Below are 16,770 nucleotides of genomic sequence, written 5' to 3'. Positions count from 1 at the left end.
TTACGCTGCGGATGTCTCAGTGCTGCCTCTTCCCCAGGAAACACAGCAGAGGCCACACAGAGTACAACAGCATTTAATGGTCAGAAACAGTTGTACAGTTACAATCAGCCATAGAAGCTGTGCTGGAGGACAGGACCCAGTCCTTCCCCACACCAGGCAAAGCAGTACTGGACATGAGCTGGCAGGTGGCTGGGCCCACATCATCCCCAGGGCCTGTGAGGGGAGACCACCATCTAATATCCCCCAGCTACCACTCTATTCATCAGAGGAGGGGTGTACACCCCACATGCAAGAAGAACCCCTTGCCCCCAGTGTCAAATGGGATGGGGATGTGAGAGTTATAATTAAGGGGAGACCCTATGTAAGCTGTTAACAGAGTTCAGAGGGCTAAGGATTACCCCCATTCTTCATCTCCCAAAGGTGCTCACTTTCCCAGCTTCTTCATCCGTTCATCAATATTGGCAAAATTCCCTTCAATTGTGGACAGGTTCTCACGCATGGTGGTCTGCACCTAGAAAGTGACAGAGATGTTTTACTCTGTCAGGACCAGGTGCTTACCTGGATGAAGACCTGGAGAAATTCTCTTGGAGAAGACAAAAAAGACATGGAAACAAAGCTCATAGGCCCCAGAGCGGGGAGGTTACAGCAGCAGTTTTCCAACTACCCTTGGAGTACCAGGGCCCTAGCTCAGGGTCTGCCAAGCAGGCAGGACTCAAGAATTCCCATCCTGACTTCAACCAGAACAGTTCTTTTATCTGCTTCATGTAGTGAGGGTCAAATAAGATTTTGTTGAAAGGAGGGTTTCAATAGTTCAAAATTTTAGAAGACTGGTCTAGAGGAAAACGTGTACCAAGTACTTAATATTCATTTATCTTGATGGTCCTGTGATGCTGGTCTCTCAACTCGAATGCTCCCCCAGCACTGAGAACAGTGCCTCCGACAGACACCGGGGACTCATTATGTGCCGGGCACTGCTGAAAGAATGAAGGAAGAAGGTGAGGCTCACTGCCCAGGTCAGGAAGGAAGTGGCAGGACCAGGTTGGGGCCTGGCTCCTGAATTCAAAGCCCATATTCCTTCCAATGTACTGTGCTCAGGAGCATCTGGATGAGGATCCAGGAAAGTAAAGCTAAGCTGAGACTACAGAAGGGAAGGATAGGTTTTACAGGAAAAACATTCTCATTGAACTCCTAACAATTCACCCATAGTATTTCACCTAGTCTACATAACTCTGGGATAGGTATACTTTTCCAGATAGTAAGACAGAGGTTCATAGATTCAGTAAGTTGTCAAAGGTCCCACAACCACTGAGAAACAGTATGGAGACTCAAACCACGCCCCTGACACACTACCATGGTACCAAACGGGCTAGAGCAGAACCCTGTGAGAAAAAGAGGGAGAACCTAGTCTGTGTGTGTTAAAGAAGGGAGGGAGCAGACCCATAAGGGGCACACACCTGGGTCAAGAGGGTGGTATTGTCCTTGAGGGAACTGGCAATCATCTGCTGTGTGGTATCCAAGTGTGTCAGGAGCTGCCCAAACTGCATGGCTACAAAAGAAGGTAAGAAAGGTATGGATGAGGTCAGAGTCCAAGACAAGAAGGAAGAGAACAATAGCTGCCCACTTTCCAGCTGGCCTCCCACCTTGCTCATGCAGCTGCTTGATGGTGACAAGTCTCTGCACCAGCTCAGGAAGGGTGGAGGCGATGGGGCTCCAGCGCTGTATGGTTTCATATAGCTGGTGCACCTGGAGGGACACGATGGCGCAGAGGGGATGGCTGAGCCTTCAGTGAAGTACACACTGACTACTTCACCAGGGTGGGGCAAGGTCAACTAGGTGGGGCGAGAGTGAAGCACTGCCTAGACTTTCTCAGTAAGAGCTTATGAAGACAGGGACCTGAGGATTCAGTGCTCTCATGCTTTGGAATTACCACCAGGATGAGTCAGAGAACATGAGGGAGCAGGACAGGGTGTAAAGATGGGGGAAAGGTGTCTTCCTGACCTTGCTTTGTGTATCTGCATCCTCAACAGAGGCTTTATGCTTGGCAATCTCATTCACCTTTCCCAGGACGCTCTGAAAGCACAGATTGAAGGTTAATAGTGAGGGCACCCAGAGCTTCCAAAGTCTCAAGCTCTCTATAATCCAGTTTGCCCTCCACTTAATACCTGTAGCCGAGCCTCCACTTGGTCCAAAACGGCAAGGTCCAGGGCGCTCACCTTTGCCTGCAACAGCTCTACAGTCTCCTGGGGGTAGGGGTTGGGACAAGTTTCATGAAGGGGAAAGGATCGGACTAGGAAGAAGCTACACCATATTCCACTGGAGATAATATATAGATACAGACCCCAAAACAATTCTCCAAGCAAACCCAATCCCAACATCCCCTCTGTAATCCAAAGATTCCAGGTTCCTTTTACACTCACCATAAGACAGGTTCCCTGTAGGCCTGCAGAAAGGGGATTCTGGTGGGGAAGAGGAGGAAAGAAATCAGTGGTTCTATCTCTATCTGATTACCACCTTCTCCCATCCTTTCTGGTTCTAGCTGGCAACCCACTGGCTGATCCTGTAACTGAAGCCCTTTCCTGACTCCTCCCAGGCTTCTGTGGAATGCTGTGGACCTTAGGGCTCAAGGTGCAGGATCTGAGGGTCAGACTAAGTACAGGAGAGCACCTGACCTGAGCATCCTGATCACAGCGTACAGTTGCTTCCAGCTCCGTCAGGCGCTTCTCAAGTTCTGCAACCTAGGGGAAGAAGGAGGTGAGACTTGCCACCTGCCTCCCTGCTGCTGCAGTGGGAGGTAAGATCCTGCTCTTCCCTGCTTGTCTGCTTGCCACTTCCCTTGCTCTCCGCTCCACTCTGCCAAGGGTCTCTTCCCTGGAACACACCCCTAGTCACAATCTTAAAATCCAGACTGAAAGTAGATGGGTAAGGGAAACATGGAGGACGAGACACAAAGAGGAATCAGAAGCATTCCCAGCACCCTCTCCCCAGATCTGATCCCTTGGAGGGAGGCAGGAGAGTCTCTGGGACCAGGAGAGTCTCTGGAACCACATCTCCCTCGGCCCCCCAAGCAATACTACATACATACTTACTTTGGCAGTTTGAGAGAACCTGTCCTGCTCAGGCCGAGAATGTAGTTCGTAAGTGACAAGGCTGCTATCTGGGGGGCTCCCAGTGGTGGTCTTTCCCCCTGAACCAGCCCCTTTGCAGTTCTTTGTTGCTTCCAGCTGCAGCAGTAGGCGCCTGGGTCAGGAGACCAAGTAATAATATCATGCCTTGAAGGCTGTGGGCCAGCCCAGTCCCTCTCTCTCATTTCTGCCTCACAGTCAGCACTAAGGAACAGCTAGGCCACCTCTCCCCTTAGTATCCCTGTCAGTACCTGGCTAAGTCCCTCTACACCCCAATCAGCAATGATTTCCCAACAAAGTAGTGCACCCACTTAGCCAGAGCTCCATCAGGGTCAGTAAGGTTGATTGCTGCATCTGGTCCCAGCAGCTTCTCCAGGTGGGAAGCAACCAGCTGCTGCTTTAGGACTGCCAGCTGTTTGGCCAGCACCACAGGGGTCAGCTTCTCCTCAGTGGCTGACTCCTTCACTGTCGTCTGGTATGAAAACAGTGACAGTGAGGGGTGGCAAGAGTGAATCAAGAAAAAAAAAAAACTAGACCAAGATCTTTAAGGACAGCTGTGGTTGGAAGTCACAGGGATGGTTCTCATCCACCTAGAGCACTGAATGTAGAGTCATGTCATTCCTAAACTCTGGAAACCTCAGCCCCCTTATCCAGAAACTTAAGGAATCTTTCTCCTCCTGCTGGGAGGTCCTCCTCTGCTATGTAAGTCATGGCAGAGAGGGGAGAAGAGAGTTTAGTTACCTTGATTTTCTCAACTTCAGTTGTCAGCTCTTGAACCTCATGCAGTAGTCGGTGGTACTTTTGCTGGGGCGTCTCCTTTACTCCCAGACCCTCTCCAAGCTACAGAGCAACCACAGACAGTGAGGCCACACCTCCCGGTACAGGAACCTCAAGAATGTATCCAAACCCTCAGCCTGAGTTTTAAGGGGATCACATCCAACTCAGAGGCCACAACAGCCTAGTACAGAAGAACTGGAGATAGCTGGGAGCCTGGAGACTCTCCAGAGCAAACAGCAGGGGTACAAAGCACCCTCACTGCCTCCTACTGGGTTTCTCAGGATCCCCACCAGAGAGAAACTCAGAATCCAGACTGTACCCCTTGCTCTCCCTCCTAAATGCCTGCTAAGTAGGATCACTGCACCATTCCCAACAACACACACACACAACAAACCATTTCATATTCTCCAGATTCATATCCTGTCCTCTTGGTTTTTCCAATACGATCTGAGAAATCTGCCAACAAAAGAAGATAGAATTGAGGGCTTGATCTAGGCCCAGGGCAGCATGGTCTCAGGTAACTATGAGGGCTTCCATGAGAGATCTCCATGAGGAATCCTTTCCCAAAGCAAAAGTCACTAAGACCTGAGGACAGGCTTCCCCCAACCCAGTTTCCAGCCCAGTCTCACCAAGTCCCTTTGTCCCCACTCTCTTGTCTTTGAACTTGTCATAGGCAGCATTGGGATTGACAATGATGTGCTCCACACTTGTGCTTGTCAGCTCCTCCTGCAGGAATACGTAGTTCAGGCCAGGGGCAGACTCATTTCCACCCCAGAACTTCCCCACAAAACCCCCAAACCATTAGGAAACTGGGCCCTACTCTCCTGAGGGGAAAGAAGGGTGGCTCCATTCCAAGCTGCCTCCCAGGCTCAACCTAGGAAACGGAAGCTTCCTGGTAAATGTGGAGTCTCAGTTGTATAAATATTAACACCCTGATTCAACTGGGAACAGAGGCAGCATAACCTCCCCACCCACTCTGTACATAAGCCTCCCCATCCCGCCACCCCATCCCACTGGGCCCTCCCAGTTATCTGGCACAAACCATGCACTCAGGGCAAGAAACCAACTTGACCTCTTTTAACCTCCCCCTCCCAAAAGTAAAGTTCCTGGCTGCTGAGGAAGTCCATTTTCAAGCTCACCTCCCATTCTTGCTGGAAGGAGAGAGGAGAGATGGCCGACAATCAAGCTACTAACTCTGAGGGGGATATGAGGACTTTAATATGCTGCTCAATGGCAGACACCAGCTCTTAGATACAAAAGGAAAGCTGGCAGGCGGCCTGACCAGAAGCCCTGTTTCCAGGCTGCCATGAAGCCAGGGAATTCAGGGGACATAGAGAAAAGGCAAGGGCTTACTGTATTATTGTTTAAAGGACATCTTAGAAGCAACAAGCTTAAGCAGTATCTGCTTGCCAAGGGCACCTGTGGGCAAGGGCCACATATAAGTCCTGAATGGAGAGAGCCCAGCATGTTTTCAACGAGAAGCTGCAGCACCTGCCTCTTCTCCCTGACCCCTCTGTCGTCTCTCAGGCACTGAAGCTCTTCCCTAAACGGAGGACATGGTAAAGAAAAGGGGCAATTTTTACCCTAGAAATTGAGGCAGAGAGGTTCTCTCCTTACTAGGTATCTACCAGCTGTTCAGATTTTAATAACTACACCAAGACCAGGCGCTCCAGACTGCATGTCTCTCCCTGAACTGTCAGCAGTCCCAGAGCTCTCACTGCATCACTGGAGGAAGTGGGAAGGAGACCCAGGCGGCCTTTTCTGTTGGGGATAACATCTCCACCTTCTACAGGAGGAAGGCAAAGTAAGTCTTCTTTCCTTTAACTAGGACAATGGTTTTCAATCCTGGCTGCACAACAGAATCACTTAGAAAATGTTTAAAAAAAAAAAAGAGGCCTGGGCTCACCTCTGTAGACTCTGATTTAATTGCTCTGGGGTAGGGCCAGGGCAGTAGGCCAGTTTAAAAGCTACCCAGGTGATTATCACATGCAGCCAGGACGGAGACCCTCTGCTGGAGTATGGGTACTGGGGTGGGGGGAGGGGGACGATGATGGAGAGACATCACAGAGAAAGGGCAGCAGACAGAAGCTCTGGCCTGTGTCTCTGGTCTGCTATTACAGAAGGAATTAGTGTGAGTGGCCACTTTAAAAATAAGGGAAGACAGGCAGTAAGGAGAAAATATCAACTTTGATCTTTACCTCTTCTTCAGGGAAGTGCTGGACAGAGGGGCAAGAGCTAAAGATTAAGGGAAAACAAAAGGGTCCAACATCTCATATGCAAGTGCCCAGGGAAGGGACAACTGAGTCCCAAATTATTGTCTCTTTAATCTTCTCTGAATTGTTATGGCCAGAGCTCCCACCAGCCAAATAACTGTGCGGTGGTCTCTAGCCTTTACAAAGTGTTTGTCTGAGCAGGACTCATGCTCAGCAAAGACAACCCCCTCTTCTTCAGTTCACGCTCAAGAACATGCTACTCCTCCCTGTGCGCCCCCATCAAGGCCAACGAAGTAGAAATCCACTTAAAAGAAAAACCTCTTAAAAAGAAGAATGGGAGGAATGGTCTACAGACAAGGAAAGAAATTCGCCAGAGCTACCATTGGTTAAGCCCTTGTTATGGGCCAGGCACGGTGCAGATGAGAGCCTACTTTCTTATTTACTTTCCCAAACAGGGAAGGGGTGGAGTAAAAAAGGGCCAACACACAGGACGAGAGAGGTTCTGGATAGTAATGGGTAGACAGTGCTTTCATCTCACTATTCCTGCTGCCCGAGCATGTCCTGGGTCAGGAGGGCTGCCCGACGCTGCCATCCTCTCAGAGCCTCTCGAGGGTGTGGCCCGGGAGACTCAGGTGGGCAGCACACTTTAGTCTTCCAGTGGCACCTACTCCGCCAGTGTCTCGGAGATCTGGGGGCATGGGGCGGGGGCAGTGTCATTACAGTGATTTGTGAGAAGGGAAAAGGTTGTGGGGGGGGGTGGGGCTGACAGAGAGATGAAAGATTTAGTAGAGACAAAAGGACAGAGAGACAACTGCCCATCATAGCACATCCCACTAAAAAGCAGACGAAAGGTCAGGCTTCTTACCAGCTCCTTGTGGTTTCCCCAGAGGTGAGAAAATCAAGAGTTAAAAGGAAAGGGAGTGGGGAAATGGGGGTGAGGGAGGGAAAAAAAGACAAAATTGTTATTAGCAAATTGTCACATGCACTACATGACTGTCTTCAAACACACCGCACCACAGGGCCCAGGGGAGCCTAGCAAAATTTGGAGGCCAAGAAATTTCAGCTGGGGTCATCACATACGCCAAGAAAAAGAAGAGCTTGGGACACTTTCCTCTCTGGTGGTGAGGATGTCATGAAGATCTGCCATTAACAGCAGCAATTTAGGATCACTGGAGAACTAGTAGTTAGATATTGCAAGCTAGTGGCAATGGAATAGGAAACTGAGGGAAGAGAAGGCTGAGGTGTAGAAATGGCAGAAAGTGAAGCAAAGGCTATGGAGATTCTGAGGACCTGTAGCTGACTGAGGGTCCATAATTCTCAAGGGAGGAGTTCATGGCTCAAGTCTTCCTGTCTCCTAGTTTCTCTAGTTTTGAAGAATTAGATATTTGGATGGCAGAATCAGTCACAATGAGGGTGCTCATGTGGGTGGTTTGATATGACTTTAGTTAAGCAGAACAAGATATGTCAGGTACAGATGGTGAGTTGAAGGAACTATGAAGTACCTAATTGCAGCGCCATTCTCATTTTCTGCTGCCAGAAGAAAGGCAGGGCAGATCCTGGTCCCTCGTGTGGTCTGGAGTGTTGGTATCCATCTTGAGTGGTCAGTAGCTTACCTGCATCTCTGAGGGACCCAGAGCAATTCTGCCATGATGTGCTAGCACAAAGAGTCCAGAGGACACCAAGATTCACAGCTGCCAGCCCACAGGCAGAACGTGTTTCTTCAACCCTCTTCACAAGATTCACAAGTGTTGGAAGGTGGATAAGGGGGAAAGATGAGAGCATTTCAAAGAGGCCTTATCTTAGTCCAGCCACATGGATAAGGCTACCGCTTCCAGGCAAGACTGGTAAAGAACTGCCAGGAGGGGAAATCCAGCTGTGTGCCCTTCCTCTCCAGGAGCTCTACTGGCCGGCAGACAGAAACGGTTATGTGTATGTGAAAACACATGGTGGGATAAAGACAAGCACTTCCTGCCGAGAGATTTCAGCTAGATATACCTGAACTCAACCTCTCTAGTCCCTGTCTGATGCAGGGTCCAGCCCAGCCAAGACTCCTCTTCCAGCTCAGGGTAGAAGTGGATCTGGGTCCTGCGGTCTGGGCTGGGATGTCTCTGCACAGAGTGGGTGCAAGCACTCACAAGTGCACACATGCAAACACATCAGGGGAGGCACACACACTATACCTATACCTTTCTCTTACATGCCCACCAAGCTAAAACCAGCTTGGGAGAAACTCAAGGAGAGAGAGGACAATAGGCCATAAGTTCAAGTTCAAATCATGAGGAACACGCAGAATGGGGGAACACAGAAAATCAAAGAAAAGGAAAAGTGGTATATTAGTTTGTAAGCAGTATATACCACCTCCAGGTCTGTCCTATGGGTGGGCTGGGCAATGATGAGATTTTAGGCATAATTCCTGTAACCTGGAGTAATAGTCACCATGGAAACCTAGTACATTCGGCCACCTTGATTGGAAAATTCTAAGTGCTCTGATCCCAGGTACCAGGTTACCTGGCACATGACTCCCAGGCCCTCTACTAGTGGACTCCCAGACTCCCCAGGGCTGTTTGGCTAAGTGACTATGCCTCAGAGGGCAAGACCTGAGGTTCTAGATCAGGCAGGGGAAGAGGCCACCACTGCTCTCTGAGCCTGTTCAGGCTCTATGACAACACTGCAGCCAGGGAGACTTCAGAACCATGACGACAAGGAAGATGGATAGTGCTGTAGAATAAAACTGTCCAGGATGGACCACCATAAGGCTGAACATCCATCTATTTCTAAAGGAGGGGCACAGAAACAGAAAGACTCGTGAAAGCACAAATAACCCAAGTTATTACCTTAAAATTGCATGTAACACCACTTTCCTATCCCCTTTACCTTTCTCCACAGGCTCAGCATAGGTGAATATTAAAATTAGTTTTTTTCCAGGATAGTCCACGTACAGCTAAGAAGTAAGAACTGCAGCTGTCCCTCTTGTTCTCCACCCTTGTCTAGAATGGCTACAAGTCATTCCTTTTCTCAACTCCATTTCAGTCTGAGGAGGAGAAAGGCAACCTCCTTCTAACTCCAGCCTCTAAATGCCTCAGGTCCAAAAGCATTCCCAGCCTCCATGTTTCCGTCCCATCCTTCACTGGACAGTTTTATCCTGCAGACCTCACAAGGGGAAGAGACAGTGATTCATGGATCATAGTTGTGCTTTTAAACCTTGATTAATGATCTTTAAACACAGGGCAGCAGGCCCCTTAGTGACCCAGCTAGGGACTCATTAGAATTTAAAACGATTAGCTATGACAATAGCACAATGACAGGGAATTGCATGCGAGATGGCAGATGAAAAAAACATGCAGAGAAGAAGCATCGAATGGTCTTACTTGTGCAAACTAGTGTCCAGGCAAGGTGGTGAGGAGGGAGGATGGGGGAAGCATTAGGAAAAACTCAGGTAAGTTCAAGTGTGCCAACAGTCAATGAACACAAAAAAGCATACTCTATGATATCCCAAACTGTAAGGGAGAGAGCCTACTGTTTCTCAGCTCAGGCTGGTGGAGTGTCCAGCAGGATCTACCGTTTGGAGAACTGAAGCCTCTGCCAGGGTCCCACCAAACTATGGTTAGGTCATTTTTTCCCCTTTCACAAGGCTTTGGGGATAGTTATGGCATAAAGAGAGAAATTAAGTCCTGTTTCTAATGAAGTTTTTTAAATTTAGTCCCCTTGCTCCAGTAGTTCAAGAGCCATGAGCAGAATGCCTCACAGACCTGAGGACAGCTGTAGGCCCAGGGGGGAGGGGAGTCAAACTGGGAATTAGCTTTCCTGACACGCCATTTTAACAAAAGTCTCCAAACAAGCCCATCACCCCAATCAACCAGGGAGTGTCTAAAATGCAGAGAGGAGATCCTCCAAGACTGAGGAGGAAAGGGCTAGCCCGTGCAGTTTTCTGGCCTATTCACTTTAGAATATTTTACTTCCTGCTAAAATTGTTTTTAAAGGGATAGTAAGAAAATAAGGATCACCTTTACCAAAATTAAAAGCTTCTGCTACTTTCCTCCCCATCCTCCCCACTATGGGAATAGCAAAACTTTTACGTTTAAGTTAAACTAGCAATTATGATCTTTAAGGGATATTAGAGCATGTTATTTCCTTCAGCAGCCCGATTTCTTCCACAGTGGAGCAATAAGACAGTAAGGGTCAACACTCTTTGACTATTCCTTTAAATAAAAATCTGGAGACCCCCCGAAAGGTTCCATAACAAGCTGGTCATATTGATTGTCTCCAGGGAAGGGAACTGAGTGGTGGCAGGCAGGGGTGGGAAGAGAGACTTTTGTTCTATGTGCATATATTATCTATTTTAAAAACTAATAAAATTAAAGTTGAAAATAACCTGGAGACTAAGGCAGACCATGCTGTTGCCAGGGGTTAAGGTGACTGAAAACCTCATGGTTCAGGCACGACAGTGGGTTTGCACTGTTGCCTGTGCCAGGTCTTGAGAGGGTAGGTGAGAAGGGGATAGGGTGCTGGTGAGAATCCAGGCCTCACAGGGATGAAGTTTCTGGATTGTCTAAGTACAACCCACTGCTCCTCAAGTTGCACATTTACGTCAGTATTAAGAGCAGTGGCAGAACCATTACTCAGCTGACTTCCCGAAAGCTGCCCTTCTAAGGCCCATAGGGACACACAGGGGCCAGAGACATTAGCTGACATCAGGAAACATCTCAGCCTCCGGACCCCCACCTGAGGGCTCCTGAAGCAACTGAAGGTCTCCCCATCCCACTCCTCCCTAGTGATGGAGGGTCATTTAGCTGATCCTTAGGTGACAGAGGCAACTGACTCCTGTTGTATTTACCATCCAGCTCTTATGCACTTCTATACTGGCATCCTAGGCAATATGCCGCAGGAAATGAACACTTATGGTGGCCTCTCCCCATCAGCCACCCCATTAGATGTTACTAAAATAGGCTGCTCAGGCTCAGCAGGAAGAAAGAGCCAATCAGGGTTGCACATTCAGGTTCTTCCACGCCTGGAATGGGTGTCATCTTTTTATTAATTAAGAGATATCCCAGTACCTTCAAAAGGAAAATTACAATGCATTTTTTGGTTTGGAAAGGGAACTGCTGTGATACCACATGCTTATGTTATAGTCAGTGACAAAGGGACAAAGTTCCATTCATTATCTCACCATGAAGGCTTGATATTTTATAGGCAGAGGCCTAGGCCAGAGTTGAACAGTCTCTGAACTATGGCAGTAGTGTGAGTCCTCAGCATACACACTCCTGCCCTGCGAGGTCAGAGACAGCTTCCTAATAAGATACCTCTTGGAGTGACAGCTGCACACCCAGGTCCTTGAGCAATGACAACATTTGCATTACCTACATGTATTGAAGCTTGGGGGACAGACTGACATGCCAGCAAGTACAGAAGCCACAAGGAACATACCACTGAGAGAGGGGACAGCGAAGATGTTCCTCACAAAGCAGGAACACTTCCACATGGGGGCAATCAAACAAAGAATAAGCGAGTATGCCAAGCCATACATTATAAGCCAGCAATCAGCATTCTCCAGAACTAACCAGCCCCACAGACACAGCCACAGGACTTACAGACACATACTGAGCCTGTTCCCGCTGGCTCTTGGTCACAACTTTATTGAGATCTCACGCCATCAATGTGACCCAAGCCCAGCTCTCTTTGAAAGTAATAGAACCTAAAACACATCCTGTAAGACATGCTAAGAGATCTTTGTTCCTCTTTGGCACTTACATACAGAGTTTTTACTATGCTGATTTCCATTCATTCAATTTTATTTTTTCTTCCATATGTCTCCTATATGTATACTAACTCGCCTATTAGTCTGGGGGATCCTTGAGGGCAGGGACATTTCTTCCTCTGCATTGCACAAAAACCAATACAAAATGAACACATTCAATAAACAATGATTAAGTGGTTCCCCTCATAGTTAAAATGTGTCCATAGCTAATTCCTTCCTCCTCAGAGCTCTTCTTGGATGTGAAAGTGCTACCAGGGCCTCTCCTCTGCTGATATGAAAGATTTATGTTCTTCCTCAAATTTGTTTTGCTCTGACCAGGTCCCTGATCTTCCTAAAATCTCCTAATCATTTTCTTACTCCTTGCCCAACGGATACTGGATATTCACATAAAAGAGTTTCCTCTATACTTCAAAATCTAGCTCTTGGTAGGACACTAATAAACATGTATTGAGTGAAATTTTTTATGAAATAGAAGGCCTAGGTCCTAACCTCAGTTAGCTCAGGCTTCAGGATTCATTACCATGGACTAGCACCCAGGGGCCTAAGTCACTAGCCCCAAACCTAACTGTTTTGAGAGATTCAATTTTATTTAAAAGGCTGAAGATCAGGTCTTGTTAGCTGTAATTCCACTGACCTGACTCTCCTTTCTGGCATTGCTCATTGGTGGCTGTAAGACCAGCAAGGCCTTTGCAAGCCTTAGAACCTACATACCACCCAGGCTGGGTTGGCATACCCGCTTATTGCTGTGGTTCACCAGAAATGGGAAAGGGCCTGCCTGGGGGAGAGAAGTCAGAATCCAGAGGAGTCCTGAGGCAGCACATAGTCTTACCGCATCAAACTCCGCTTGATCATCCTCTGGTAGGTCGCTGGTTTCATAAACATCTGGCTCGTTCCTGGCCTGCAGGTAGAAGCAGTGACCACCCAACCTCACTACCCAGCATCCATGAACACCCCTGACCCCCCTCCATTTGAACAACTAATGGAGAAGACAGGCTGTGGTGTCAGGATTCTATGCATTCTCTTCCACCTGCCCGGGGAACTGCATGTCAGTTCCCATGTCTTAGAAGGATGCAGATGGCAGTGGGGACAACTGTGACCTGATGGTAAATGGTGAGTGTAAGTGATGACAAAGATGTTACCCTGACTTCTGAAACGGGGGCGAGTTCTTGGCGTCCATTATGTCAGAAGTAGGAGAGGGGCTATGCTCGAATCAGGGCCTGTACACAACTACCCTGGCACAAGGGCTGAGAGTGACTCAGGACCTTAGTACCCAAGGTCCTGTGCCCCAACCCCCACCCAGAGGATGCAGGCAGGGCGGCAAAAAAGGAGGGTACATGCCGGCATGTGCCGGGGCGGGGTGGGGAGGTTCCCCGGAGGACAGAGTTCTCCATCTGGCACAAGGGTTTTGCCACGGTAACCTCTTCCTTGGCAGGGTGAAGGCCATCACCAAGTGGCCTGGTACGTGTGTAAGGGGGTGGGGATGGGGGGCTTATGGGAAGATTTGAGGAAACACGGGTGATGTTGACACAACACTCGGGCACAAGTGGTGAGCGCCTGGAGACGACTTCTGGGCCGAGAAACCGGCGACTGCCAGAAAAGGGGCCTGGCAGGCCGTCCCACGACCCGGCCCAGGCGGGTCGGAGGAGTCCAGGAGGTGCTGCGGCCCGTCGGGGAGCGAGCGGCGGGAGCCTCGGGGGCGGAGGAGGGGCTGCAGGCGGGAGGGGTCGCGGGTTGGTGTCTGTTGGGGGTCCTGAGGAGGTCTGGGGTGCGGTCCTGGGGAGGCGGGGCCAGCCCTGTACTCACAATGCCGGGAAGGTCGGCGTATTTAGGGTCCGCCATGGCGGCGGCGAGGCGGGGTTGGGGGACCGGGGCCTCGGTGGAGCCGGGGCTGGTGTTCGGGTAGGGGAGAGGCTGGGTCCGGGTCCCGGGAGAAGGCGGCGGCAAAGGGAGCGGCGGAGAAGGCGGAGGAGCAGGAAGTCTCGCGACAGGAGTAACACAGGAGAAGGGTAAAGCAAAAGTCGCGAGAACAGCCCGCCACCACACCCCTGGCGAGGCAGGGATTGGCGAGAACGAGGCCAGGGAATGAGGTAATGGCAGGGGGACGCCGCCTAGAATTGTGGGACATGTAGTCTTAGCTGATTGAGGCTTGGGCGGGCAACGACAATAACGCGCCTTGGGAGTCATTTCGTACAACTTATTTTCTTCCATTTTTACATCAAGTCTGTGAAAGAGCTTTTATAATTCCTGTTTTCCAAATGAATAAATTTGGACTCCCAGAAATTAAATGACTACATAAAAATAATACAACTAGGCATGCTGTGGCACAGCCAGGGCTTCAAAAACAATAACGAGTAAAATTTAGTAAAGGCTTAGTCATGTTAGGAGTGAAAAAGTTAAGTTATCTTCTCAAGTTAGGGCTGTCAGATAAAATACAGGACGCCTAGTTAAATTTGAATTTCAGAGAAACAACTAATTTTTTTTTAGTGTAAATATGTCCCATCCTATATTTCGGAGTTTTTTTTTTTTTTTTTTTTGTGAGGAAGATCAGCCCTGAGCTAACATCCATGCTAATCCTCCTCTTTTTGCTGAGGAAGACCAGCTCTGAGCTAACATCTATTGCCAATCCTCCTCCTTTTTTTCCCCCAAAGCCCCAGTAGATAGTTGTATGTCATAGTCGCACATCCTTCTAGTTGCTGTATGTGGGACACGTCCTCAGCATGGCCAGAGAAACAGTGCGTCGTGCGCACCCAGGGTTCCCAACCTGGGCTGCCAGTAGCAGAGCTCGCGCACTCAACCACTAAGCCACGGCTGGCCCTGGGACATACTAACACAAAAAAAATTATTAGTTTTTTAATCTGAAATTCTAATTTAACTGGGCATCCTGTTTTTGTTTTTCGAATCAGGCAATCCTATCTCACATTCATAAATAGGTAAGTGGTGGCTCTGTGTCTGTCTGAACACCCGCTGTGCTCTTAACCACTTCACTAATAGTTTTCAAACTTCTGAATTTCACAGTTCAATAAAATCAAAACAATAACAATAAACCTTTTTGAAGATAGACATGATATTGCTGTGTTTTTATTTTGCCAAGTAAGTTCATTAAGGAAAGAAAACCTATTACTACTATTACCATCCTTACTTAATGGAAAGGTACAGAAAGACATATTCTCAGAATAAAAGTCCTTTGAAACTTAACAAATCCAGCTTTATGAAAAACTTATCGCATTGTGTGTGTGTGTTTTGGGGGGAGGTATACTTGGTGAACTTTTGTCTCTGACCAGTGACTCTCTATGGACTAGCATTTTGAAACTCCTTCACTAAGGATGCCACCCTGGAGCCCCTGGGGGCCTGAGGTTGGGATATTTCCTGAGCTTGCAGAATGCTGCAACACTTAGAAAGAGTGCCAGACTCAGTGACTGGAGAGATGCCTATTTTCCCGAGTTTGGAACTCATTGTCATTGTATGCATACTCTCCTGGCTCCTCCCTGAGCCTCAACCCCTCTTTCTCCTACTGCCTTCCCATCCAGTTTCTTATGCGGGACCCCTTTCCCTCAGTTTCCTTAAGATTCAAGGTGGGTTAGAGGTATAGGCTGAATTCCAGAAACCCCCTCAGCTGAGTTCTGAGTGCTTAGGTCTTGTCTGGCCAGGCCATCATTCTCCCATCCTTGCCTCGTAGTGTCTAAGTGACCTTAGGCAATTGTTAGTTAGGCAGAACCTCCATCCCCTCCTCCTGTCTCCCATCACCCTGCTCCTCCCCTTGGCCAGAACCTCAATTCCTGCAGTCTAACTTCTCTGTTCGCCAGCAGAGGCCTGTGACAGGGAGAAAAATCAATTCGGCCAGCTTCTAGGTGGTTCTGCCCAGGGGCTGCAGCAGGAGTCTGACCTGAGGGGAGGAAGGACAAGGAATCTCTAGGCGTGGCTTTTTTTTTGCCAGGGAAGGGGGAGAAATAGAGAAGAAAGGCCTGAGAAAGGGGCTGGGTGTTGGTACTCTGCCCAACAGTAACTGGGACAAGAAACACACTCACATATGTGCCTAAACCTGCCTGAAACCCTAATGCAGATGTCTGCCCTAGAGGTCCTCTCTGAACGCCCCTCTGGCCTTACCCGCTCCCATCATCACCCCTCCTTCACCACTTTCTAACTCCCTTTCTCTTGAAAAAGTTACTCCTCTCCACCTCCATCCCAGCCTCAACCTATGAGGCAAAAGTGAGAATTTTATCTGCTTTTGAATTCTGATAGCCCAGGATGGGAGTTCATCTTCCTTCAAACTGGGGACCTAGTGTGAATGTTGGGGAGAGAGTAGAGTGCACCTTTGGATGTAGAAGAGGAAGGGAATGGCCGGACCTCCCCTGACACTCCTTTCTGAAAAATGGGACCTGGACACCCAGCTCCATAGGGGTACAGGCAGCTGCCCTTGCAGGTTGAGTGGGTTGGGAATCTGTGCGGGGGTGGGGGTGTGGGGAGAGGGAATGAGAAGTGTGCTCCCAATTTGGAAAGATGACGTGACGGGGGTGGCCGATGCCCTGGAATAAAGCGGGTGGACGCGCTGTTGACTCTCTTCTCTAAACAGGTTCAGGCCCACCTCAGACTCCTTATCCCTTCCAGGGGGGTGGAGTCCGAGGGAGAGGCAGACAGATCAGGGATGTGGGGGGTAGGATGCAGTGAGTGACCTGGGTGGGGAAGGGGTGAGGGCAGGGTTATCTCCGAGACTTAAGGTTGGGGAGAGGAGGGGAGAAGAGAGGAAAGGTACCACCAGTCGGTGGGGGAGGCCAGCGGCTGACCCCCCTCGAGGGAAGCCCCGCCCGCTCCTCCAGCGCGGCCCCGCCCAGGCCCGCAGCGCGGCGCTGCAGCGCGAGGGGCGGAGAGGCAGAGCGCCGAGAGGACCAGACGCCAAGTCGCCTGC

At 49.3% G+C, this 16,770-nt stretch overlaps 1 protein-coding gene across 3 annotated transcripts; it reads right to left on the bottom strand.

The window, feature by feature from the left end:
- Nucleotides 1-57: 57 nt before the first annotated feature.
- Nucleotides 58-13,846, bottom strand: DCTN2 (dynactin subunit 2). Of its 3 annotated transcripts, none has more exons than XM_087442136.1 (15): nucleotides 13,671-13,846; nucleotides 12,697-12,765; nucleotides 4,529-4,625; nucleotides 4,294-4,355; nucleotides 3,864-3,962; nucleotides 3,434-3,594; nucleotides 3,087-3,237; nucleotides 2,670-2,735; nucleotides 2,418-2,456; nucleotides 2,163-2,240; nucleotides 1,999-2,070; nucleotides 1,641-1,743; nucleotides 1,455-1,546; nucleotides 851-974; nucleotides 58-511 (listed from the first exon to the last, which is right to left on the bottom strand). In XM_087442136.1, the coding sequence occupies exons 1-14, from the start codon at nucleotides 13,704-13,706 to the stop codon at nucleotides 858-860; spliced, it is 1,242 nt and encodes a 413-aa protein (XP_087298262.1). In that variant the 5' UTR covers nucleotides 13,707-13,846; the 3' UTR covers nucleotides 58-511; nucleotides 851-857. The 3 variants fall into 3 exon arrangements, with proteins under 3 accessions (XP_087298262.1, XP_087298263.1, XP_004429374.1); XM_087442137.1 differs by having other exon boundaries at nucleotides 851-971; XM_004429317.3 differs by lacking the exon at nucleotides 851-974 and having other exon boundaries at nucleotides 13,671-13,844.
- Between the last annotated feature and the right edge of the window lie 2,924 nt (nucleotides 13,847-16,770).

The sequence above is a fragment of the Ceratotherium simum genome, chromosome 17 (assembly GCF_057802395.1).
Source record: "Ceratotherium simum simum isolate JZ-2026a chromosome 17, ASM5780239v1, whole genome shotgun sequence".
Taxonomy (NCBI): domain Eukaryota; kingdom Metazoa; phylum Chordata; class Mammalia; order Perissodactyla; family Rhinocerotidae; genus Ceratotherium; species Ceratotherium simum.
Note: the sequence above shows the minus strand (reverse complement) of the source record. Positions and strands in the feature narration are given on the sequence as shown.

Excerpts from the sequence above, each read along its gene's own strand:
- DCTN2 (XM_087442136.1), bottom strand. The coding sequence starts at position 13,706 with ATGGCGGACCCTAAATACGCCGACCTTCCCGGCATT. Across the intron at positions 3,238-3,433 it reads CCTGATGGAGCTCTGGCTAA|GCGCCTACTGCTGCAGCTGG; the intron begins GTGGGTGCACTA and ends CTCCTGACCCAG. Across the intron at positions 2,736-3,086 it reads GGTTCTCTCAAACTGCCAAA|GTTGCAGAACTTGAGAAGCG; the intron begins GTAAGTATGTAT and ends TTCTTCCCCTAG.